Here is a 24,770-nt window from a genome sequence, read left to right as displayed (position 1 = left end):
CGACCGAGCTTCTTTAGGGTAGGGTCTGTGTCTAATTTTTAAGTTCTTCACAGCATTGGATAAATTTGCCTATTCTGGATGTTTCATATAAATGGAATCATGTAAGTTGTGGTCTTTTGTGACTGGCTTCAGTGCATTGGATAAATGGGGTGCTCTAAAAAATGTTCGTTGGATGGATGAATGGAGTAGTGACTATGTGAGGAACAAATATTTCAAAACTATTGACAAAGTTAATTTTTGAAGAGAGAGAAACAGAAAAGAATACTGGGAATTTGACTCTGAAAACCCCTCGGAGGAAAGTGGGAAGTGGCTTTTTTAAAAAAGGAAAATGAGAGGCACCTCTCTGAAACATTTCTGATTGAAAATGGAACTGCAAAATATTTCTTAAAAAATTTTCTCTGCTATTGCTAGTAATAATGGATACGTATTGTTAAGCACGTACTATGTGGGAGCGCTTAGATTATATAGTTTTACTAATCTGTTCTCTAATTTAACAACATTGTGATAGATGTTACTGCCAATTTGCAGCCTAGGTAATTGAGTTTAGGAGATTTAAAGTAACTCTCCTAAAGTCACTTAGCTAGTAAGTGCTGAAAATGAGTCAGACACAGGTCAATCTAATTCCCAAGTCTCTGCTTTTAACCATATCACATACTGCCTCTAAGGCCCTCCTCACAAGTATGTTTACTGGAATACTTTTCTTATGCAGTGTAATTCAGCTAACGTCTATTTCCAAAGAATCAGCATCAATTGATCTTTGCCAAGCTTCATCTGTCCATATTGAAGGCTCCTGGAAGCTGCCACAATCAAGCAACAATTCCAGGCAGAATTTTTACCCTTTTTTAAATTAGGAATTTGTTTATCTTTTTTAAAAATATGTGTGCTTTTATAAGAAAATGAACAATACACTCTGACATCTATCCTTCCAGACATGCAAAGTTTTCAAATATGCAAATTTTGTAAAGGTTCCGCTAGAAAGCCATTGGAGATGGAATTGAAATGAGTAAGCGTAAGAATTCTATAAGGCAGTGCTTAAGGGGACGGGTTCTTAAGTAGAGCAGCCTTTGTTCAAATTTCAGCTTTGGTCCTTTCTAGCCCTGAGACCTGTGGTAGAATAGTTTTCCTCTCTGTACCTTGGTTTCCCCACCTGTAAAATAGAGAATTCTTGTGAGGATTAAATGAAATCATCTGTGTGAAGAATTTAGAGTAATGCCTGGTACACTGTAAATTTTCAATAAACATTAAGGAATACACAGGAGGTGTAAAGAGGGAATATGTCATAACGAGAGAAGCTGGGTTTGAATCCTGGCTCTACCACTTCCTGGCTGAGTGACTGGGCAAATGCTTCACTTTTTTAAATCTTAAGTGACCTTATCAGGATTGTCGTAAAGGATTAGAGATAGCGTGTGTAAAGTACATGACCCCAAATAAACAATAAAAGATTGTTTATCCATCATTGCAGCAGTGGATGAGTGTGGTAGAGGTGAGCCAATGATATGGGAATAAAATATAGGGAAGAACTGCTGACTCACATATACTCTAAGTCTGACATTTGGCAGGGGAGAACACCAAGAGACTCAAAAGATTAGATTTGAGTCTTATTTCCATTATATATTGGCCTAGAACTTTGGGTAAATTTTCTAAACTTTTCATCTTTTTCTTCACCAAAATGGAGGTAAGCACAGTAACTGCCATGTATTCTTCACATTGTTTTTAAAGATGTAGTTTACAAACCATAAAAATTCACCCCTTTAAAGCGCACGACTCAATGGTTTTTAGTATAGTTACGAAGTTGTGGAACCACCACCTCTGTCTAATTCTGGAACATTTTCATCACTCCAAAAAAAATGGGCCCCCTTGTAGCCCTAGTTTCTGTCTTATAAATGGAATCATATAAGCTGTGGTCTTTTGTGACTGGCTTCTTTCACTTAAAATAACACAAGGTTCATCCATGTTGTATCATGTATCAGTACTTTATTTCTCTTCATGGCTGAGTAATATTCCATCAGATAGCAGATAGATATACTACACTTTGTTACCATCCATCTATTGATGGACATTTGGATTGTTTCCACTTTTTGGCTATTATGAATAATGCTTCTATCAACACTAGTGGGCAAATTTTTGTGTGGACATATGTTTTTAATTCTCTTGGTTATATACTGAGGAGTGGAATTGCTGAATCATATAATAACTCTATGTTTACCTTTTTGAGGAACTGCCTATTTCCTGAAGCAGCTGCACTATTTTACATTTCTACCAGCAGCATAGGAGGGTTCTAGTTTCTCCATATTCTCACCAACACTTATTATTACAGCCTTACTAAAGTGTTATCTCACTGTGGCCCTAATTTGCATTTCCCTAAGGATTAGGATGTTGAGCAAATTTTTATGTGCTTATTAGTCATTTGTATATCTTCTTTGGAGAAATGTCTAGTTTGCCCATTTTTAAATTGGACTCTCTTATTACTGAGCTGTAAGAATTCTTTGTATATTCTGGGTACTAGTCCCTTATGCACACCAGTTATTTTGTATATTAAATGATAGAGTGGCTATGAGAGCTTTATAAACTGTAAGAGGTGTCGCAAGGCAAACGAGGGTCTAGCAAACGGAAACAGAGAGGAGAGGCCGAGGCCCCACGCTGGAGGGCGAGCCCCCACGCCTCCTTGGCAAGGGCGGCGGCGTTGCCCGGTGCCTACAATTTCTCCGCCCACGGCGCTCCGCCCTTCGCCCTTTGACCTGCGCCATTTCCGGTTGGAGACGTGGCTTGAGGCCGCCATCTTGGCGAGAGGCGAAGCGGCGGCGGCTCCTGTCAGGGGGGCAGCGGGTCCAGAGCGGCCGGCGCTCCCCTTCCCCTGCCCCAGCCCTAGCGCCAGTGGAGCCGGAGCGCGGGGGCGCCCCACCACCGCCTTCGCCATGGTAAGATCCGGGCCGCGCCGAGTTCCGGGGTCCCGCCTCGCTCGCCCGCCCTCCCTCCCGGTCGGCCTGGTCCCGGGGCAGAGGACTCGCTGCCCGAGGTCCTGGAGTCGGGCGCTCCGGCCGCGCCTCGGGGAGCGGTGTGGTCTTCCCCGCCCGGTGCCCGGCCCTCCGGGCGATCCGGGGACCTGACTCCAGCCCCTCTGGGGTCGCGCCCACACCCCGCCCCTTGCCAGCCGGGCGGCCTTCTCTGCCGGGCCCCCGGGCCCGGGGCTCTGCTCTGCGAGAACCTCGTGGTGGTGTCGCTTGGACGCCGCGCCGCGGTCCTCGTCAATGTCCAGCTGGTTCCCTGGCGCCTGGGCTCGGGGGGTCCTGCCTTCTGTGATGGGTTCACCTCTCCTCTTCGGTGCTCGGTGGGCCATTCACTTTCGGAACCCAGGTCCGTTGGTATTCAAGACTGATTCTTTTGTCTCTTCGAAAGGGGGAAATGGAAGTTCGAAAGGAGGTATAGGACAGAAACGACTAAGTTCTTAGGACCCAAGTGTCTGAAACCTTCCGTGCTTTCTGCAGAACCGAGCAGTGTCCATGTGTCCGTGTTACCCAGCGGGTATACGCAGCGTATAGAGCTTTGGGGAAATGTGCGCGAGTTACAGAGAACACGGCCTTTCTCCTAGGAACGTAACCGTTCAGGTGAAATGTGTATGTGGCATATCGTCAGGTGTCCCCCTGCAGGAGTAAGAAGGGGTTAGAGCTCTGGGACCTGTTACTGGCCATCAGATGTTCTCATCTTTTGTAGAGGTGGGGGAAGTCAGTGTGGGTGAGGATGGGACAAAACACAGGCCTGACCCCATGAACTCTTTCTTTCTCTCTCCTGTTTGTGGGTATTTATGAAGTAGGAAAAATTCTTCTGATTCTAGACGAGCCAGTAGTTTATTTTTTCAGTGCACTTTTATGCTCTTCAGTCTTGTGAAGGATGTTCTTTTTCTTTTTCATTCTCTTTTTGCCAGTAGATTAATATTTTTATTTAAAGCATCTTCCTCCACACTTGAGAGGTGACAATATACTTTGGTGGCAGTCATGCCAAGTTTTACTGACAACTTTTTAAAATGAGAACTTTTAGGCTGTGGGGAATTCATGCTTGGGCTTTAAACCACTGAAAGGTTTTTTTACAGCTTCAGGCTTATAAATTAGATCCAGCAGGTTTGCCTCATAAAACTTTAATGTTGGACATAAAATTTCCGAAAATACCTTTTTTCATTTCTGCTAGGAGGCTCAGTATTTGCATAGTGATTTTTAAACTCCTTTTCCTTTTACATCCTGCGTATTTGTACCGCATTTTTAGAGCATATTACAATTTTAATAGCAAAATTAAAGCTTTGTATTACATAAACCAAATATAGGTAATCTTTACAAAAGTTTGTTGAAAAGTTCTTGGGACTTGGTATTTTTCTTTTTTTGTATTTTTTCTTTTATTAAGGTATCATTGATGTACACTCTTATGAAAGTTTCAAAAGAAAAACAATGTGGTTACTACATTCACCCTAATTACCGAGGCCGCCCCCCATACCCCATTGCAGTTACTGTTGGGTCTGAGTAATACATCAATAATCAAGGGATAGTAAAACCCTAGGTGTTGGGTCATAAAATATAAATTTTGCATGTTATTTGAACACGTGCTTATACATACAGTTGTGTCATGTTTAAATATGCTTATATTTCTGAATTACTAGGAACTTGGCATGATCCAGATACCCACAGATTTATGTACTCTGGAGAACAATTTATCTCAGTACATTCTGCTCTGTTAAGTCTTAACACATTGCTAACTCTTATTTTTGTGTAATATTTTTCGGTCCTACTCTTATGAAGAGATCCCTGTATAATAGAAAAGTCCAAATAGGGTGACATTTTATAAGATTTCTTGGATCTAAAAGTTGTGTCAAACTTCCGAAAGTTGATTATTCCTTCACATTTTTAAATAAAAATTTCAAACATCTAGAAACGCTGAAAGATCTTAGTGACCCATGTAACCACCTGCTAGATTCTGTAATTAACATTTCACTGTATTTGTTTTATCACACATGTCCATCCCTCTCTTTTGTTTTAAATGCATTTTGGAGTAAATTGCAGTTATCAATACATAAATGTTGAGTTTGGAAAAATAAATTTCCTTTAGCTTTAGTTATTGACGTTAGTGCAAAATATCCTACACTGTGAAGCCCTTCCTTGTGGAGAAATAACTGAAGAAATGCAAAAACAAACGATGATTTTGTTATAAAATGAAGTATAAAAAAGGGCATCTCTTGACTTGATCTTTTTTATGGTTTTCTGCACATTAGTGAGAACGTGTTCTTGCTTTCTTAACATTTGTCAGATATCATTATAGATCTTTCTTTTTCTTAGTAAACTTACATTTGTATAAACTTTATTTAATATTAAGTCTCATGGTAGCAGCAGTCTGTAAAAATCTCTTTATCTACAGAGTGCTGTTCTTGTCTTATTTACTAAGTATAGGCAATGAGTAAATTCACTATAGTGGACACATGAAGTATAAATGATTATACTGAGTTTAGCTCCCCAGAGTCATTAGTTATTAGAAAGCTAGGTTTGGGTTTGTGTGGCTGATACACACGTGATAGGGAAGAAACTGAAATCCTACACAGTGGTAACAGTTCGCAATTAGGGGATTATTATTCCTTTTTTTCCCTTTGTCATACACAATACAGCAGCTCCACAGCTGTGGTATTCTTTATCTTTTTTATTGTTGTTTGAGAGGACAACAAAGAATGAGAAGGATTTTCTTGAGTTTCCATTGATTTGCCATCATACGGTCCAAATAGGAAGTTTACTGCAGAAACTGAGAACGATGTCCTTTTATTTTTTTCTCTACAAGCTTTTGTTTTAGACTAGAAACTTGTGATGAGTGTGAAACTCACTGAGTAACTTTTCAGAAAGTTTTAGGCTTTGCATGTGGTCTAGATTTTATTGTGATCTTCCCTCTGATTTTATTTTCATACTATGATTAATCTGATTGTAAACAAAGAGGAAAGATAAAATGATCCTCTGTGACCATTGTAGAAACCAGCCTTAATATGTTCATGAATCATAAATGTGTGTGATATATATATGTGTTTATGTATATATAATCATTACAATGAATTATGAAGAAGAAAGTGCTTAATTCTGGAAGTAAGGAATACTGAAACATTTAGAGGTTTGAGGAAGTCCTTGACATTTTTTTTTTAGGGAATTATGTGTATTTATACCTGTTATTCTTGGACCTCTATCACGATTGAGGATGGGATGACATGCAGCTTATCTCACATGATTTGTTTTGATTGGCAGTTTGCCTTCTAACTGCTTAATATTAATGTAAAAGTATGGTTGCAATGTAGTTAACTACTGGAGTATTTGGGTGTAAAGTGAAGGTATTGTACATTTTCTGTTGCTGTAAAGTTTTCAATGCTTAGAATTACAGAATCTTAAATATGCAAAGGCACTTCAGGTTTCATATAAATTAACGTTTATTTTAGGGATATTTCAAAGAGCAATTAAGTTATCCAAGGTCATATAATTAGTGGCAGAGGTAATTAGAATTACCTAATTCTCCAGGTTTCTTTACTCAGGGAACTTTCTGGTCTATGTAGTTAAACCTGGGTAGGAGACAGTTATTATTTAATCCCAAAACAGTAATATACTTAAAACATTTTAAGTATTATTAAGAGAAAAATTGACGAAGCTCAACTTAGTAGGGAATCGATTAATTTTGAACAGTTTTGGAGAGCTGTCTAGCTTCTGGACCCTCAGTTTTTACATCTGTAAAACAATCAAGGACTCCTGAAAGCTCCTTTTAGGTCTAAGTTCTTTCCCAAAAATGTAGAGAATAAATAAAATAACTTTATAGAGAATCATACTTCATTCTCCCTCCCCAAAAAAAATCAGATTAATTATAGAAGGAAAATTAATTTACCTTCTAATAATTGTTAAGCATCAGTAAACATTGATGTGAAGATAAGCTTTATTGTTTCAGAGGATTTAAGAAGATGAATATTAGTGTGGATAGGTTAAATATATCTTGTTTAGAGGTGACCATACCTCCCAGCCTTGTAACATGAGTTATACAGTGAGTAGAAACCTGTGTCGGCTTCTTGGACCCTAGTAGTAATTTTTTCTTCCTCTGAATTCCTATAGCAAATTACTTAATACATTTTGCCTAGTGTTACAGTTATTTATGTTTGTGTCGTATCCCTACTGGACTTTTTTTTTTTATTGGGATTTGATTGATATGTGTCAGTATAGTTTCAGTTGTACAATGTAATGATAACAATATTTGTATATATTGCAAAATGACCACCACAATAAGTCTCATTAACGTGTCACCATATATAGTTAAAAAAAATCTTTAAGATTCTACTAGGCTTCTTGATGGAAGAATGCCAATCTGTTTCCACTTAGTTTCCTCTTAGCTTTCCTGGAGAGCATCTATTGTGTGTAGTAGGCTCAATAAATAATCTGGTTACTTCCTATCATAATATTGCTAATATGGAGATGCCAATACCTCTAATTAGCCTTTGACTACTCCATTCAATAAAGCCCAGTAGATGAATCGCTCCTCTCCACAGCATACACCTTTCTACTTACAGGTTACCTTTTGTTCCTTTTTCTCTCTTTCACGTTGCCTTTGATGTTAATTTTTACATCAATTCCAGCTGCCTGAAAACTACTCTGAAACCTACAAACATTGTTTCTAACAAGATTATTGTTACTAGATATTTTAGATATGGGCTTTGTATTAAAATTCATATTTCTGTACATCTGAAGGTTTGATTTAAGCCATCCTTTCTCTAGATGGACACCTGATTGCCTGAGTTTAAACTGTGCTATACTTAATATCTTTACTTAACTGGGACTTAACGTTATTCCTTTAAAGGCTCATAAAATTGTAAGGTGAGAACCATAACTTCTTAGGACTGAGGTTCTCAGACTTTTTTTTGGTGGGAAAGGGCTCTACATGGATTACATTTACAATATACTGCCATTTATTAGTGATATTTCTTACTGCATAAAATGGTTTTCTGGGCCATTTGAGAATTCCTGCTCTAGAAAAGCTGAATTCCTTGAAATTATATGTAAAATTTTAGAGGGAGAGTCTGTGTCCATTATTTGAATATAAAAATGTTGACAAACCCATAAAGGTAAAAACCTATTGTCTTGAAGTGATACCATTTTTTAATGAAATGCATTTCTTACAAGTTTATTATTAACGGTGCTGTTCTGCATTATGAATATATGTGATGTAAGTTGTGTAGAGCTTTGGCGTACAGTTTCATTATACAGTTGACCTTGAACAACCAAGGGGTTAAGGGCACCAACTCCCCTGCCCCCACGCAGTAAAGCATCTTTTGACTCCCCCAAAACTTTACTACTGCTAGCCTACTGTTGACCAGAATCCTTACTGATAACATAGTCGATTAACACATACTTTGTATATGTATTAATACTGTGTATTCTTACAGATAGAGAAAATAAATTTTTTTCAAATTGTCACAAATCTCCAAAAATTTTTCCTATGTATTCATCGAAAAAAGTCTGTGTGTAAGTGGACCCATGCAGTTCGAACCCGTGTTTGTTGTTCACGGGTCAGCTGCGCTCTTTTGGCTCTCAGAACTGCTTTGTGAGGTGGCCAGATGATGTTGCATTTCATAGAAGAAACTGAGGCTAAGAGAGGGTGAGTAACGTAAGATCAGACAGTAAATAGAACAACAAAAACTGGATTTCAGGTCCTTTCACTTCCAGTCATTGAGTTTTTCTGCTGTATCAACTTGATAATTTGCAGATGCAGAACACTTTCTAGTTCACTTAGTCTTTGGAAAAAGGAGAAACCAGGTGAGGTGATCTCAGATTTAAGCGAATCCCCATTTTCCTCATGAAGAAGATAAAGAAAAGTATTTTGCCGGTTGGAATAGATGAATGTTTAGGAGTGTAGTACAAATAGTCCAATGTATTCTTAAAATACTTCATTGTTTACTTATACATATGTATTTAAAATTACATAAGATTTTCAATTGAGGATTTAATTGCTTTTTTCCATTCTTACATTCATGAAACAATATATCCAAATTCTTCACAAGTATCATTATCACTAGGTCCAGTTTTTGAATCACCAGGTTTTTAGAACTACTATATGAAAGTTTTTTGCTATTCAGCATCTTTTTAATCCAAATATGATATTGATACTTCGGAAATTTTATCTCAAGTCATAAAAATTCATTTGTGTAACATTAGTGCAATTGATTTTAAGAGAAATACTTACAGTTGATATCCAACACATGAAATTTTGAGTTCTGACCCTCAGGATAGTTAGTAAATCAGGTGAGCCTATGTCAGTACAAGCAAAAGTAGTACGGTGCGACACTGGAGAATGTCCACCCCACGCAGCTCATCGAGATGTTCAACGTAAAGTGACTGAGGGCGCATCTTTAATGAGAGGTTGTAGGACAGAAGGACTTGAATTTACACAACTCTTAGTTTTAAGGAAAGTATTCCTTACTTTGAAAATACTTTTAATTGATAATGCGTATTGCACCTTAAAAATGATCAATATTCCTTGATACCATTAACTGTTCATTCACTGTTCAGATTTTTCCAGTTGTCTTAAAACTTATGTAGTTGTTTGACTCAGAATTCAAATAAGATCTATATATTGCAATTGCTTTACCATGGGTCTTAAGTCTTTTCTAAGCTTTGGGTTTTGCTTTCCTCCATTCCTTTTTTTTTTTAATTGAGATACAATTCACATACCATAAAATTTAGCCTTGTAAAGTGTACAATTTGATGATTTTTTAGTATACTCACAAAGTTGTGCGACCATCACCACTATCTAAACTTAGAACATTTTCATACTCCACCCCCCACAACAAAGAAACCCTGTCCTCATTAGCAGTCAGTCCCCATGTCCCCTCCCAGCCCCTGGCAACCACTAATCTACTTTCTGTCTCTGTAGATTTGCCTGTTCTGGGTATTTCGTATAAATGGAATCATGTAAAATGTGGCCTTTTGCAACGGGTTTCTTTCACTTAGCATATTTTCAAACTTGAGCCACGTGGTAGCATGTTCTTCATTCCTTTTCATGGCTTGAGTAATATGCCTTTGTATGGATGGTATACCATATTTTGTTCCTCTGTTCATCAGGTGGACATTTGGGTTTTTGCTTTTTAGCTCTGATGAATAATGCTTCTATGAACATTTGTATACAAGTTTTTTGTGGAACAGCTCCTTTTGGGGGGTCATTTTGGGGCATAAACCTTACCTTATTTGGACATATGTAACACTTGAACCTTGAGTGAACCAGTACAGAGACTTACCTGTTTGTCACTGGTAAGGCAGAGCAGCTACTACACTTTTATTTTTTTATATTTTTGCCAGAAATATGTAGATGGTTGAAATGTGAACCTCCTATTATAAAAACTAACGTGAAATGAAGTTTCTTGAGTACATTGGGTCTTAGCCTTCTAAACAAGTACTGTTGCCTGGTGAAAATTTTAGGTCAATTTCTTCTCCTTAGGGATTAAGGTTTTATTATTTGTGTACTAAAAATTACAGGAAACCTTGCCCTTATTTGAAGAAATCTTAATCTCACATTGTTAATTTAAAGTGAAGACATGGAGAGGACTCTCTTGTCCCCTCCTGGTCTGAGCGAGGAGCTCTGTCCTCTCGCTTTCTCTCTAAATAAAAGTCTCTGCCTTGGTCTCCTAAAAAATAATAATAATAAAAAATAAAGTTAAAGACATGGACTCACCATGATACATACTTTAAATATCTTATAGCTTTATATGTCGATTGTACCTTAATAGAACTGAATTTTAAAAAGTAAAATTTTATAGTAACAATAACAAAAAGACATGGAGTGGAGAATTTCTTTTGGGAAATAAGGGTTATAACCATTTTTGCATTTTTCTTTTTCTGGGATCTTTGACTACCCTCAGTATATCATCGTGCCTCCTCCATAGGTGAAGGCACAAGCCACCTAAGTAGTCAGTGATGGTGAAGGATATATTTCTTAAGTACAAATTATTTATTTAGAAAAATTATATTTCAGGAAAAAAATGTTTCTTGATTTTTAAGCTAGTTTATTTGCCACTCCTAAAGTAATAAGTGGTAATTTTTATATTCCATACCTCTCTATATATGTCTAAATTTTTTCTGGTCTTTTTAAAAGGAACTGATTTACAAAACAAGATTCTAAGTATGATTTAGGACTACTTTTTAAAACTTTTTAGGCTACGATAAGGTAATTTCAATGTAGAGTTGACAGAAACAAACATATACAGAATTGTATTACTCCCTTGAATCTGCTTCTTTCTAAACTTGCAGTTATTTGGGAAATAGAGCAGTTAACTTTTCATGTGAAATCTCATCTGTTGAGATTTCACATGAAAAGAATCTGTATTTATTGGGAGTAAATCAGTCAGTAAAAGTAAAAATCATTTGATAGAAGTTATTTGTAGTAGTTATAGGTCACATTTCCAGTATACATTGTCTTTATCTAGTATCTTGGAATAAGGGTGACGGTAATTATCTCTCAAATACCCTAATTATCCATTCTTGATGGATAAGGATGTTGTGTTCTATAATTATTATAAAACTGTTGATGTGTTGAAACTCTAAGAATGTTTATTTGAATTGACAAACTTGTTTTTTTCCTCCGAGTTGCTCATCTGTAGAAGACAGGTTTCTGTAAGGCTAAGAAGCCTTCCCAATAGGGTGTTGATAGTTCAGATATTGTGTGAGGCTTCCAAAATGTATAGTCTTTTTGTTACTTGTACTTAGGAATTCTTGAGTTCCTACCCTGGAGAGACTGTTAACACTGTCCCTAATTTTCTTACTCCCCTGCTAATGGCATTTTTGAAGTCTCTTCTTTGGTTATTTGTTTTGTTTAATGAATGCCAGACTCAGAAAAGGCTGTTGGTGTTGATTGTTGGCCAGTGTCAAAACCTGTGTGAAACATAGTCATTTAGTTTTTCATTTTACAGATTGTTTACATATCTGGAGCTAGGATAGGGTGGGATGGGAAGGTTAATCAAAGAGCAGAAGATAAATTTAGACTCACTGATTGACTTCATGTCCTCGCTAAAAAATGAAAGAAGAGTCAGGGGCTTCTTATAAATTTTTAATCTGCCTAATCAGACCTCATTTTTGGCTGTGGAAAATCTCTTTTTAGAAGTTTAAACTACTCTTAATGTGTCTGGCAAAACAAAGAGCAACACAGTTCTGAGTCACAGGGGACCCATTAATAGTATGTGTGTAGATGTGAAAAAAATTAATTTATTGACCGAGTTTTCTTTAGGTATGTTATTGAAAAATAGGAATAATACCTTCATTTTCTTCTACTTTTGCTTTGTCTTATGAATTACATGACTATAATGAAAAAAGCAATGAAGTAGAGTTTGAAATTCAGCATTCTAACATTAGTAATGTCACCAAATAACTGATTGCATTATTCTGTGGAAGATCTGAGGATGTTGAGAAAACAGATGTGAAGAAATAATTAATAATACTTTTTATACATATGTTCCTGCAGGTGCTGTTGGCAGCAGCAGTCTGCACAAAAGCAGGAAAGGCTATTGTTTCCCGACAGTTTGTGGAGATGACCCGAACTAGGATTGAGGGCCTGTTAGCAGCTTTTCCAAAGCTCATGAACACTGGAAAGCAGCATACATTTGTTGAAACAGAGAGTGTAAGATATGTCTACCAGCCTATGGAGAAACTGTACATGGTACTGATAACTACCAAAAACAGCAACATCTTAGAAGATCTGGAGACCCTAAGGCTCTTCTCAAGAGTGGTAAGAGTCCTCCTGTGATAGTAGATTACAGATTTTTGCTTTACATTTTTTGTGGGAAACAGTTTTTACCTCCAAAGCAACTGATTGCTTATCAGTTTGCATGCTCCGTACCCCCAGCAACCACCTCAGCTTCTTGATGCTACATACGCATTCAGCAGATATTTACTGGGTGTTCTCCTCGGCTGTAAGTATCTCAAAAGGGAATATGAGACTGCCCTTTGGTTTCTTAGTTCTTACTCTAATCTGCTTTTGTGGTTTGACGTGTGTTTGGCCGTATTTTTAGATAATGTTCCTTAGATAAGACTTACTGATATAGCCACTCAAAGACTTTATGCCAAGATCTTGCTTAAAGAGTAGGAGCTAAGAAAGGGATTCAAGTTTATTGAAATTTATGTACTTTAAAGGATAAGACTTGGAAAACATAACTGTAGATAAATTCTACATCTTTTTTTTCCATTGCTGTCCATGATTAGATTCCTGAATATTGCCGAGCATTAGAGGAGAATGAAATATCTGAGCACTGTTTTGATTTGATTTTTGCTTTTGATGAAATTGTCGCCCTGGGATACCGGGAGAATGTGAACCTGGCACAGATCAGAACCTTCACAGAAATGGATTCTCATGAGGAGAAGGTGTTCAGAGCAGTCAGAGAGGTAAATAGGGTCTTCTCTGGGACTTCTGGTTTTTATGTCTTTTTGGCTTCATCTCATATTCCTGTTATTTGCTAGTATAGACTGTACTCAAAGCCACATCCATGTATATCTCTTCATAGACTCAAGAACGTGAAGCCAAGGCTGAGATGCGGCGTAAAGCGAAGGAATTGCAACAGGCCCGAAGAGATGCAGAGAGACAGGGCAAGAAAGCACCAGGATTTGGGGGATTTGGAAGCTCTGCAGTGTCCGGAGGCAGCACAGCTGCCATAATCACAGAGACCATCATTGAAACTGATAAACCAAAAGTGGCACCTGCACCAGCCAGGTATGACTCGGTGTATCCCCAGCAATCCTGGAATGGCAGGTGAAGGCTGTATATACATATATCTTTGGAGTGATAGACCTGATTTCTAGGCAAGCTGTAAATAATGAGTGATACGATGAAGTAAGATGTGATGTTAGATATGGCCCTACTGTATGGGGGTAAAGGAGAAATCTGAATGTGGCCTTTTTCTTTTTATTTAAAAGAGAGTTCTTTTACATATTATACTGTGACTTCATTTTCCTATGAGAATTAATTGCCTTATTTTAGGAGAGGAGGGGATACTTAACTGTTTATAGAGCATCAGTTTTTAATCTTGGTGTTCCTGCATGGATTGATTTCAGAGAGAGTCTGTGAACTGTGTGCGAAAGTTTGTTTGTATACAGGCATATTTATCTGGATGGAAGACACAGAATTTTCATCTGATCATGCATGCTTATGAAAGTATGCCTTTAGTCTTTGAGTGCCTGAAGCTTATGTATTAACAGGGACACAGCTGCCAGTTTGGGCTCATGGAAGTGGTCTAGTTGTCCCTGAATACTAGGATGCTGGGGTTTTCCCTTGAGACCTTTACATTCCTCCTAAAGAACAGCTTCAGGGAAAGCTCCATTGATCCAGGATTGTTGATGTCTGTGTGTGTGTTTTTGTTTGTTGGTGTTTGTTTTTAATCGTGTGTATTTTTTTCTTATTTTGTATTCTTTCACTTAGGCCTTCAGGCCCCAGCAAGGCTCTGAAACTTGGAGCCAAAGGAAAGGAAGTAGATAACTTTGTAGATAAATTAAAATCTGAAGGTGAAACGATCATGTCCTCCAATCTGGGCAAGCGTACCTCTGAGGCAACCAAAGTGCATGCTCCCCCCATTAATATGGAAAGGTAAGTAGGAACTTTTCAGCAAGAATCTTAAACCATGATTAGGGGCTCTTAGTCATCTATTTTCCATGAAGTTTAGAACTTACCTTTAAGAACTGTGCTGTCTGAATTAAAAAGAACTTGTGTTCATGCCTAGTGTGTGCCTTATCTCTTAAAATGCACGTGAGTTAGAGGGCTAAAGCTATGATGATCCGTGTGCTGTATTTTGGCATGTCGTCTTCTAATTAAACTTTAAGGAGAACCAATTACAAACTTTATATGTATCTTTAACAGCAAATTAACATACTATCTTTTGCTTATAAGTATTTAAACCCAGTATAGAATATTTTGATTTCTCTGAGGACTATGGTACTCGTTGATAACATTTTTAAGTGGTGGTTATCAGGTTCACATATCCATGACTCAGATTTCTTGTCTTGAAGCCCAGACCTTCTACTGTTGCCGATGGTTTTGAGGTCAGGTGAAAAATGAGTCTGGAAGGATACCTCTGTCAGGTGTGCATAGGAGTATTTAGTATGTCCTGTTCTCTGTGAAATGAACAGGGTCACATTGGGATAAGTCTCTCAAATTAGTAAAGTTCCTGTGCTATCGTAGTTGGTCCTTTGAGTGAGACAGAGGCTTGACACTATTTTAAAAAGATGTTGGAGATAAGTACCTATTAGAGAGGACTTGACACTCTTTTCTAAATAATGAAATGCCTCTTGAGCATGGAGCAAACTTGTGAACACAAATGGGATTCTGTATTATCTTAAGATACACTCCTTTGTGGTCTTGAGTCTCAAGTCTTTGTTTCTGGGAAGACTTAGAGGTTGGAATAGAGAATAAAGTAGGATGCCAGAGTATTCTGAACAGAATATAAAATACTAAAATGCCTTTACAGTTTACCTAGCTAAAAATAGCCTTAGTAAAGAATATGGATAGATTGTACTTAATAATTGCCCATAGCAGCAGCACTTTCTGTTTTACTTATTTTTTAAGTTAGGTTATATGTTCATATAATTCAGAATTCAAAAGGTTCAAAGGTATTGCAGCAAAAGGTCTTCCACCCACCTAGCCAGACAAGCTTCTCTTTTGAGAGACAAGTAGTAATAACTAGGTTTTTTTCTTGTATAGCCTTCTGATGAGGATAGTGTGTATCATAGATGAATAAAAGTATCACATATATTTCTTCTTTTTATACATAAGTGGTAGCATACTTAGGCAGATTATCCAATTGCTTTTTTAACTTAATTATTTTGAAGATAAGAATTTTCTTATTTGAAACTATAGAGATATGACCTCTAAATGCAATACCTTATCCTAGCCTGGATTTTGTCCTACTTTAAAGGACATTGTTAGGTCAGCTGACAAAATTGGTATATGGATGGTAGGTTAAAGTTTTATATAAATGTAAATTTATGAAGTGAATTACAATGTTTTGGTTATATAAGAGAATATCCCTATTTTTAAAAAATGTATTCTGAGGTATTTGGGGGTAAAGGGCCATGATACATGTATTCTCTCTCTAAATGGTTCAGGAACAAGAAATTAAATATAGAGAGAGTATGCAAATGATAAAACAAATAGGATAAAATGTTAACGATACATAAAAGGGGTATACATGTATTCCTGGCATAATTCTAATTTTTGAAATTATTTTCAAATTAAAATCTTCTTTATTACTCCTTTTTTTCACAGCTGCCTAATACTCATTTTTGTGAATATACCTTAATGTATTTAAGCAGTCCCATGTTAATGGACATTTAAACTGTTCCCAAACTTCTACTATTACAAACAGTTCTTCAATGAATAACTTAGTATGTTGTTTGCATGGGTGAGAATTTATCTGCAAGATGAGTAATTATTGGACTAATGGGGATACTGCTTAAAATTTTGATACGTTTAGTTAGCACCTCAAAATAAGTTGTTAATGTCTAATTACCATTAAACTCTGGAGAAAGGGAGTTCTGGTTTCTGCCTTTCTGAACAACTTTAGTTCTTTTTCTCCACAGTGTGCACATGAAGATTGAGGAAAAGATCACACTAACCTGTGGACGAGATGGAGGATTGCAGAATATGGAGTTGCATGGCATGATCATGCTTAGGATCTCAGATGATAAGTTCAGCCGAATTCGTCTTCATGTGGAAAATGAAGATAAGAAAGGGGTGCAGCTGCAGGTATGTAGACGCTTTTGCTGAGGGAGTACTAAGGCTTTTGTTTTTCTACCTAGCACAGTCTTTCTCACCTGGAGTTCTTCATAGGAACCACAGAAAATTATTGAAGTTGTGTAACTAGTGCCATTCTAGATGCATAGGAAAGAAGGTAATTTATTACATGCAGTGGATTCCTTGAGGCAATAAATCTCTTCCCAGGCTGGTTGAGCATGACTGACAGCAGCTATATTTGCCTTTTAATATTGGAATTGAATGAAAGGCCATTTTGAAATCTAATAAATGACTTCATACAAAGATGCAGAGATGGTTATCTGTTGGTTATTTTGATACATATAGTTAGCAGCACCTCAAAATAAGTTGTTAATGTCTGATTACCATTAAACAAAAATTATGAAAAAATAAAATAATACATTTAGGATATTGTTTGGAATATAGTTTTAAAAACACAGCAGAGTTCTTAATAGAGAGGTATTTCATTAAAACAGATTATGATACTAAGTTTACTCCTTCTGCCACCATATAAATATACCAGTGTTTGTTTTGTTAGCTGAAGGGCAGTATCTAATGGTATATTTGAAAATTGCATAAAATACTTAAAATAAATAATGTATGTTCCTCCTGCTGGATACATAGGAGAGCTTCTTTATATTATTACAGGTGTTCTTATCACATTTTATTTAGCTGGTTGATCTCATTCTCTCGTTGTAAGAACAAAGCCTTTTCAAGGAAGGGAGTGTGCTTTCTGTCTACTTCTTCCTCCCCCGTCCACCATAATCAGCACAGAGTTGTATTTTGAAAGTAATGCTTATATTACTTGACATCAGCTTTGCTGGCTCTTCAGGTGTATGTAGGCAGCTATCCAAAAGTTACTTCTTTTTACTTTTTTTCTCTTAATAACACTTCTTTTTAAAAGATTAGTTCATTTTACTTGGCCAGAATTTGAACAACTTAAGCTCTCTGGGAAAAATTGCAACTAAGCTTTCCACAGAGCTTTTCTCTTTCCTGCCTCCTGAGTGTGAGGCCAAGGCTGCCATCTGATCCGTGCAGCTGATCAGCATCTGACCCCAGTCTTATACTTGGCAGGCTTGGCCCCACCATGAAGTTGATCTATGTGAAGTAATTTTGGAAAGGACTTAGTTAAAGTTCTTTAAATTTTTCAATTATTTTTCAATAATTAAAAGTTTGTCAAAATTATTAACTTGTTCAATTACAAACAAAATGGCTTAGAGTTGAAATTACATTTTATTACTATTTTTTAAATGTCTTGAATCATTTTAAAAGTCTTTGAAGAAAGGAAATCTTTTTTCAAAATCAGAACGGAATTAAGAGCCCTATTTTAGATGTTTAGATTATATGGAAGACCAGAGGGAATTTGTTTCCTGTCTCACCACAAGTTTTCTTTCCCTTCTCATTTCAGACCCATCCAAATGTGGATAAAAAACTTTTCACTGCAGAATCTCTAATCGGCTTGAAGAATCCAGAGAAGTCATTTCCAGTCAATAGTGACGTAGGGGTGCTGAAATGGAGACTACAAACCACAGAGGAATCTTTTATTCCTCTGACAAGTAAGTGCCTTCGACCAGTCCCACTAAGCTAGTCTGCACTGACAACTAGAAATAGCCCTGGTGCGTCCACTCCTACCTTCGTTGTCACATCCAAGTTCTTTTTGACATCCTGGCCCTCTTTCACAATGGACTCAGTGCTGCGTTTTGTGTATTTTAATCACTAAGTAGCTTTAATTTTGAAACTATTATTTTTAATGGTTTATGTTAGGATGCTTAAGGCCTGTAGTTGTCAGCCCTGATTTGCCATCTAACTTTCCTCCACTCTTACTCTCATGTACACCTTTTTCTAGTCTGCCCGCTTTGCTTCTCTCCTCAGTTAATTGCTGGCCCTCAGAGAGTGGAAATGGCTGTGATGTCAACATAGAGTACGAGCTACAAGAAGATAATTTAGAACTGAATGATGTGGTTATCACCATCCCTCTCCCGTAAGTGTGTCCCCCACATACTCATCTTTTCTTTTTCTTTCTTTTTTTTTGATTACTTTTGTTTTCATTTTTATTTTTATTAAGGTATCATTGATAGACATTCTTCTGAAGGTTTCACATGAAAAATTGTGGTTACTACATTCACCCATACTATCAAGTCCCCCCCATGCCCCATTGAAGTCACTGTTCATCAGTGTCATACTCATCTTTTCTATATTGGGTTTATAGAACTAGTCTTTTGGGACATGGTTTGGGGGCAGCACTTAGCTGGCTATCTATTCTAAAATACTTGCTTCACAAAAAGGCCCATTGTATGAGCCGCTGGATACAAAAAGCTATGATACTCAATGATTCCACTTACAGGACATTCTGAAAAATATTACTCTTGGAAATCAGGAGGTAGAGGGAAAGTAATGTGACTGCAAAGGGGCACAGGAACTTTTGGGGAAGAGGGAAATGTTCTATAACCTGCGATCGCGATGGTACTTACAAGAGGATATACATTGGTCAGGGTGCATTGAACTGTATACTTTAAAAGGAATGCATTTTACTGACTTTAAAACCAAACCTAATAGCCAGTTGTAGTTCTAGAGCTGTTTTTAGATGTTGGTCCTCACTTTGTATGAAGATTTCCAGGAGGAGGAGCCGCTTCCTCAGCCAAACTTTCTGTTTTGTTTTATAACTCTTAAAGAAATTGAGTAGGTCAGACTGAATTTTTCGTTCACTCTGCTTTCTAAACTTTCAGCTAAAGATGAGAGTATGTTTTCAAGGCAACTATTGCGTCTTGCTGAAACATATCTACAATAGTTTCAGTAAATTTTACAACAGCTTTATTAAAGTATAATTGAGATGCAATAAACTATGCATATTTAAATTGTATACTTTGATAAGTTTTGACATGTATACACCTGTGAAACCACCATAATTAAGGTAACAAAAATTTCCACTGCTAAAAGTTTCATTCTAGTAAGTTTTTGTTAATGTGCTGAAATGACCTACTTCAGGCATCATTGGAAATACTCGTTCCCTTGACTTCATTCCTCACTAGCATTTCCAGTGAGCATGCACTGTTATTACTTCCCCAATAAATCCTGGTTCCTCTCCTTTACCTCTCATCACCTGCCCCATGATTAAATATAGGGCTTAATTATGAACACCCTGTAAGTGTATTCTTAGTGTATCTTTGCTGTTATATTGCTAGTTATTGCAGAGAAAAGGGCACTAATTTAATTTGTAATTTTGTTCCCTTTTTGATAATTCAGACCTTTATATGGCCAAGTCTGGTTTTGATCATTCTTATTTCCATTAAAAAAAATACATTTATTACCAATATCCCCTTTAATGGGATAACGTCTTACTCTTCACATCCTGGTTATTCTTTCAGAGCAGTGGATGGGTGCCTTGAATCATTGTAAGACTTGGGCTCTGGTGACAGGTGTGGGTTTTGTTCTGTCAGGATTTTATTTTACTAGACTATTTTTAGCATGCCATAATTTTTAGGCCTCTCTATCCACCATGCAATTGTGGTTATGGTGGTTTCCTGTGTCTTGGTTCCATTTTGCAAGTTTCCAGAAGAGATCTTTAGACAACAATTTTATCCTGTTGTCTAAAACTGATCAAGTTAGAGACCAGAATCAGAATTGGAAACAAGGGCAAAAAAGAAACATACATAGAACTGAGAACATAAACTGGTAGAGAGGAGTTACTCATACATCAAAAGTCTACTTACTGGACTGCAAATTACAAAAATCTGCTAGCATTAGCTGATACATTTTGAAACATTTTAATCTTTTGAAAAGTCCTCTCAAAGTCCCAGATTCATCTCTGTTCCCAGTAAGCTTCCCCCTCTGTTGTCAGCGTGTTTCTTCCCCCATTGTCACCTATGAAGACACATTATGTTAAAATTCCTTCTTGATGGGGCAACAAAGCAATTGTGCAGGAATTGTTTAACTATATCCCACTTGCCACCTCTGTCAATCTTAGTCCCCTGCTGGCTCCAGATCTGGTCCACAAGTTGAAGCAGCTTATGGGCATATCTGCCAGTCACCAATATCTGCATATATCTTATCTACAAACGGAATGAGTGACACCCTCTAGCCAAGGCTCTAGGAATTTGTTACTTGAAGTGATGAGGAAGCCTCATTTTTCTCGGGCCTAGATAAAAGGGTGGGCAGAATTTGAGGAACATAATCAAATTTGGGGCTGGTTTTCCTTGGCAGAGTTCTTTCAGCTCTGGACAGCTAACTCGACCTGGATATTTCTCCTGACAGATCTGGTGTTGGCGCACCGGTCATTGGAGAGATCGATGGCGAGTATCGACATGACAGTCGACGAAATACCTTGGAGTGGTGCCTGCCAGTGATCGATGCCAAAAATAAGAGTGGCAGCCTTGAGTTCAGCATTGCTGGGCAGCCCAACGATTTCTTCCCTGTTCAAGTCTCCTTCATCTCCAAAAAAAATTACTGTAACATACAGGTACCCCGTTTTAATAGAGATCATACATGGGGAAAATGGTAGGACAGATGCCAGGTAGGCAGCGTATCTTCATGTGCAAAGCAAAGAAATCAGAAAAGCTGCTGTCCCTGCATATCCCAGTGCTGACTGCTGACTCGCTATATGATCTCGGTCAAATTCCTCATGTGCTTTACCGCCATTTTCCCCTAAATTGAATATTAGGGGGAAGAAATTGAATATGAATGCATATAAAAGGGATTGTGCAAGATTTATATCTCTTAGTTGCCTATTTTTTATAGTCATATATTTTAAAATCTATTTGCTGAAACACCCCCACATGGTTTTTTTAATGCCTTTTGCAGTGACACTTGGAATGAAAGAAAGTTTTTTATTTGAAGGCAACATTACTGCCCAAAAAAGTGATTCTAATGCAAATGGATACAATTTGTGGATTATTCATCCCACAGCTTCCCTTCACTAATACAGATAATCATGAGCCGATTCTGTTAATTAAACCATGTCATTTAAGTAGGCAAAGCAGTGGAAATTTGTTGACTGGTCCTTTAGATCATTAATTTTTTAACTCATAGTTCTTCCAGTTTTTGAGATTATATTGCAAGGACCCAGTTTAAATCGTCATGTTCTCTGTTGATTTCCTTGGTATTCGGGCACTGTCTTCTCGTGTGGTCTCTGTCTCTCCCATAAGTGCTTGAAAAGTTACAGTTTCCTCTGTTGGATGATTCCAAAGAGCAGCTCCCCCTCCCCCTCCCTCTCTCCGTCCCCTCTCAATTACTGACATAACCCCATCAGGATGGGGAAGCATATAATTGAATAGAAATTAGTACATTTTCTTGTTAGGACCATTTGAAGACCAGGACAATATAAATTGCTTTCTCAAAACCTCATTAGAAAATATGAATCAATGGTTCAAGTGTTGTGTTCGTACCATTACAGGCATTATTGTTATAGGTAATTCATTAAATTAGATGTTTATTATTACTAAAAAAAAAGCAAAATATCATTAGAAGGACCCAGTCATATCTAGAAAATAAGTATGACAGAGCAGCTTAGTGAGACTTGAAGAGTAAATCAAACAAATAATGAAGAGTTAGAATATTGCATTTGGGGTTAAAATGTTAATGGATGGTCCTGACAGAATGTCTGCGAGCCTCATAGATGTTAGGGCAGAATGCAGGCAGTGGCTACTCATTCTGGACCTTTTACTTGATGTTGATACCACTCTACATCTCCCAGCAGTTACCTTTTCTGTGTAGAAAGCAGGTTAATCATGTTTGTGGGGAAGAGTGATGCTGTAAGCTACTATTGTGAACTTTTTAAAGTATTTCCTAGTTGTTTTTAATACTGCTTTTAGGGAATTTGATCTGTGCTGAGGTTTTAGTCAGTACCTTGTGGACACTCACCTCTCCTGTACCTTACGCTTTGTTTTCTTAGGTTACCAAAGTGACCCTGGTAGATGGCAACAGTCCTGTAAGGTTTTCCACAGAGACCACTTTCCTAGTGGATAAGTATGAAATCCTGTAATACCAAGAAGAGGGAACCGAAAAGGAAAAATTTCAAATTAATAAAGAAGAAGCCAACAGTGGCTGAAGAGTTTTTTCCAAATCTACAAGCCATTGGAGACCCTTTCTTTCTGGTACAGTGCACGATTCTCTGCGCTCAAGGACCCTCACCTCACCCTCAGTGTTTCAGTGTCATGGAGACGTTCTTTGGCAAAAAAATGACACAAACATAAAGGGAAAGGCTGCTGATTTCTTTGGCAGATCTTACTGGCCAACAGGAAAGCAGGCTCTCCAGAGAACGCCCCAGCTAAACATCTTCTTTGCTTCGTTTAAGTTGCTCCATTATTTTAATCTCTCAGTAGAGTTACATTTCATACTTTGTTTTTAACAAGGTTTCTCTGCAGAAGATTTAGCCTGTCATATCCTTTCCTTTACCTTCCGTTTTTTTCTTCCCATACATTGAGTCAAGCCCGGGGTTGTCTGTATAGAAGTAGTGTATTTGTCACTCCTGGAAGAAGTTGATCCAGTCCATTCTTGATCTTTGGACTGTAAAGGTGAATTGCTTAAGGGCACGGGGTCTAGAAGTTAAATGTAAGGATGTCTTACTCCTTCTCTTAAATCCATTCATTGCTCCATTCCTTTGCCAAGTTGTTTTCCTTCAAGTCCTGTTCCTGCAGTTCAGAGCAGTCCTGTGCGAGTCCCACTTGGGTCAATATGAAAGGCAGCTGAGAAGCAGCTTTCAGAGAGCACAGCCCCCACTTCAAGATGTCTGGAAGGAGAATGGTTATGTCCACTTAGGGCTTTCACTTCCAGAGGTAGTCGTGTCTGATGCTGGCACTGCCCAGGCTTCCAGATCTCCACATTTTGGTAACTTCAACTAAAACAAAGTAACTCATGGTCATTGTAATCCATTCACATTCCTCAAATTCACCGCCTTCCTCTTTCTGGCTGTTCTTTGTGTTATCAGTCCTTTCCTTTCTAGCAGAGACAAGGTTATGATTTTGGAGGCTGTGGGTTCAGCAGGTCTTTATGCCAGTCCTGTTGGCTCTGAACTATAAAGGGCACTTCATTCCTACCACCAGGTTTTCAGCATTTCAAGAGGCAGCTGGTTATGTTTGTATGGAAGGGTTGCTGATACATATTCCAGGCCTGGCATGCCCAATACATTTTCACCAGCCTATCTGTTGCTGTCTCCTGAAGTCCTTCCCTTTTCTCCCCTACATCATTTCTACTGAGCGTCATCATGTAGTGGTGGTTTCTTAGCCCCATCTCATCCGTTACTTTTGAGCAGAGAAGATGACTCAGCCAGTCTGGTGTCAGCTTTAACTGAATACTGTGCTCAGTGGTGCTGGTTGGGGTGCTGCTGGGCTGCAGCCACCAGCAGGGGGAAGACAGATGACTAGGTGACCCTTGCACCTTCATCTGGTTGGCGAGTTCCACTCCCACTCAGAACATCATCTGGCCCTTCCTGCAGAGAGAGTGCGTCCGTGAATGAATCAGAGCAGTCATACACAAATGGCCATGGATGGAATTGTTTGCCAAAGAAGTTTCCGGCCTTTCCCTTCCCTTAACTGCATCAGGGAAGAATCCTTATCTCTAGCTTGTTTCCACATGAGGTTTTTTTTTGAGGATGGGGACTGGGACAAGAAATCTGTCATGTAGTTAAGTAGGCAAGGAATCTTATTAATCCAGTTTTGAGAGTTGTTTGTCCATATGATTTTTTAAAAGTCAGGTTTAGTTTCACAAAAACTTTTTTTCCTGAAGTTGCTTTTTGGGGTAATATTTAAAATGAGACGTTTTGTAACCCTGTAAAATACATAGGGAATATAACATTCCAGTGTACACAAAGAAGGCAAATTCTTTAATCAAATAAAGAGTATTATAAAATGAATATTAGACTCTTGACTCTTTCATACTTTGGTGTCTGCTGATTCAGAATGAGTGTAATGGGATCTAAGGTTAAAAATTAATGGTATTTTTTTTTAAGAGAAAAGAATCTCTATTCATTGCCTTTCCCCCATATTACAGGTAGTATTGTTCCTCCTTGT

At 37.7% G+C, this 24,770-nt stretch overlaps 1 protein-coding gene across 1 annotated transcript; it reads left to right on the top strand.

The window, feature by feature from the left end:
* Nucleotides 1–2,741: 2,741 nt before the first annotated feature.
* ARCN1 (archain 1) lies at nt 2,742–24,613 on the top strand. Its single transcript, XM_017642484.3, has 10 exons — nt 2,742–2,918; nt 12,496–12,759; nt 13,233–13,412; nt 13,532–13,737; nt 14,443–14,607; nt 16,596–16,761; nt 18,176–18,323; nt 18,640–18,748; nt 21,019–21,223; nt 22,655–24,613. The coding sequence occupies exons 1-10, from the start codon at nt 2,916–2,918 to the stop codon at nt 22,742–22,744; spliced, it is 1,536 nt and encodes a 511-aa protein (XP_017497973.1). The 5' UTR covers nt 2,742–2,915; the 3' UTR covers nt 22,745–24,613.
* The last annotated feature ends 157 nt before the right edge of the window (nt 24,614–24,770 follow it).

This window comes from Manis javanica, chromosome 6 (genome assembly GCF_040802235.1).
Source record: "Manis javanica isolate MJ-LG chromosome 6, MJ_LKY, whole genome shotgun sequence".
Taxonomy (NCBI): Eukaryota; Metazoa; Chordata; class Mammalia; order Pholidota; family Manidae; genus Manis; species Manis javanica.
Note: the sequence above shows the minus strand (reverse complement) of the source record. Positions and strands in the feature narration are given on the sequence as shown.

Excerpts from the sequence above, each read along its gene's own strand:
- ARCN1 (XM_017642484.3), top strand. Across the intron at positions 12,760-13,232 it reads TAAGGCTCTTCTCAAGAGTG|ATTCCTGAATATTGCCGAGC; the intron begins GTAAGAGTCCTC and ends GTCCATGATTAG. Across the intron at positions 18,324-18,639 it reads ATCTTTTATTCCTCTGACAA|TTAATTGCTGGCCCTCAGAG; the intron begins GTAAGTGCCTTC and ends TTCTCTCCTCAG.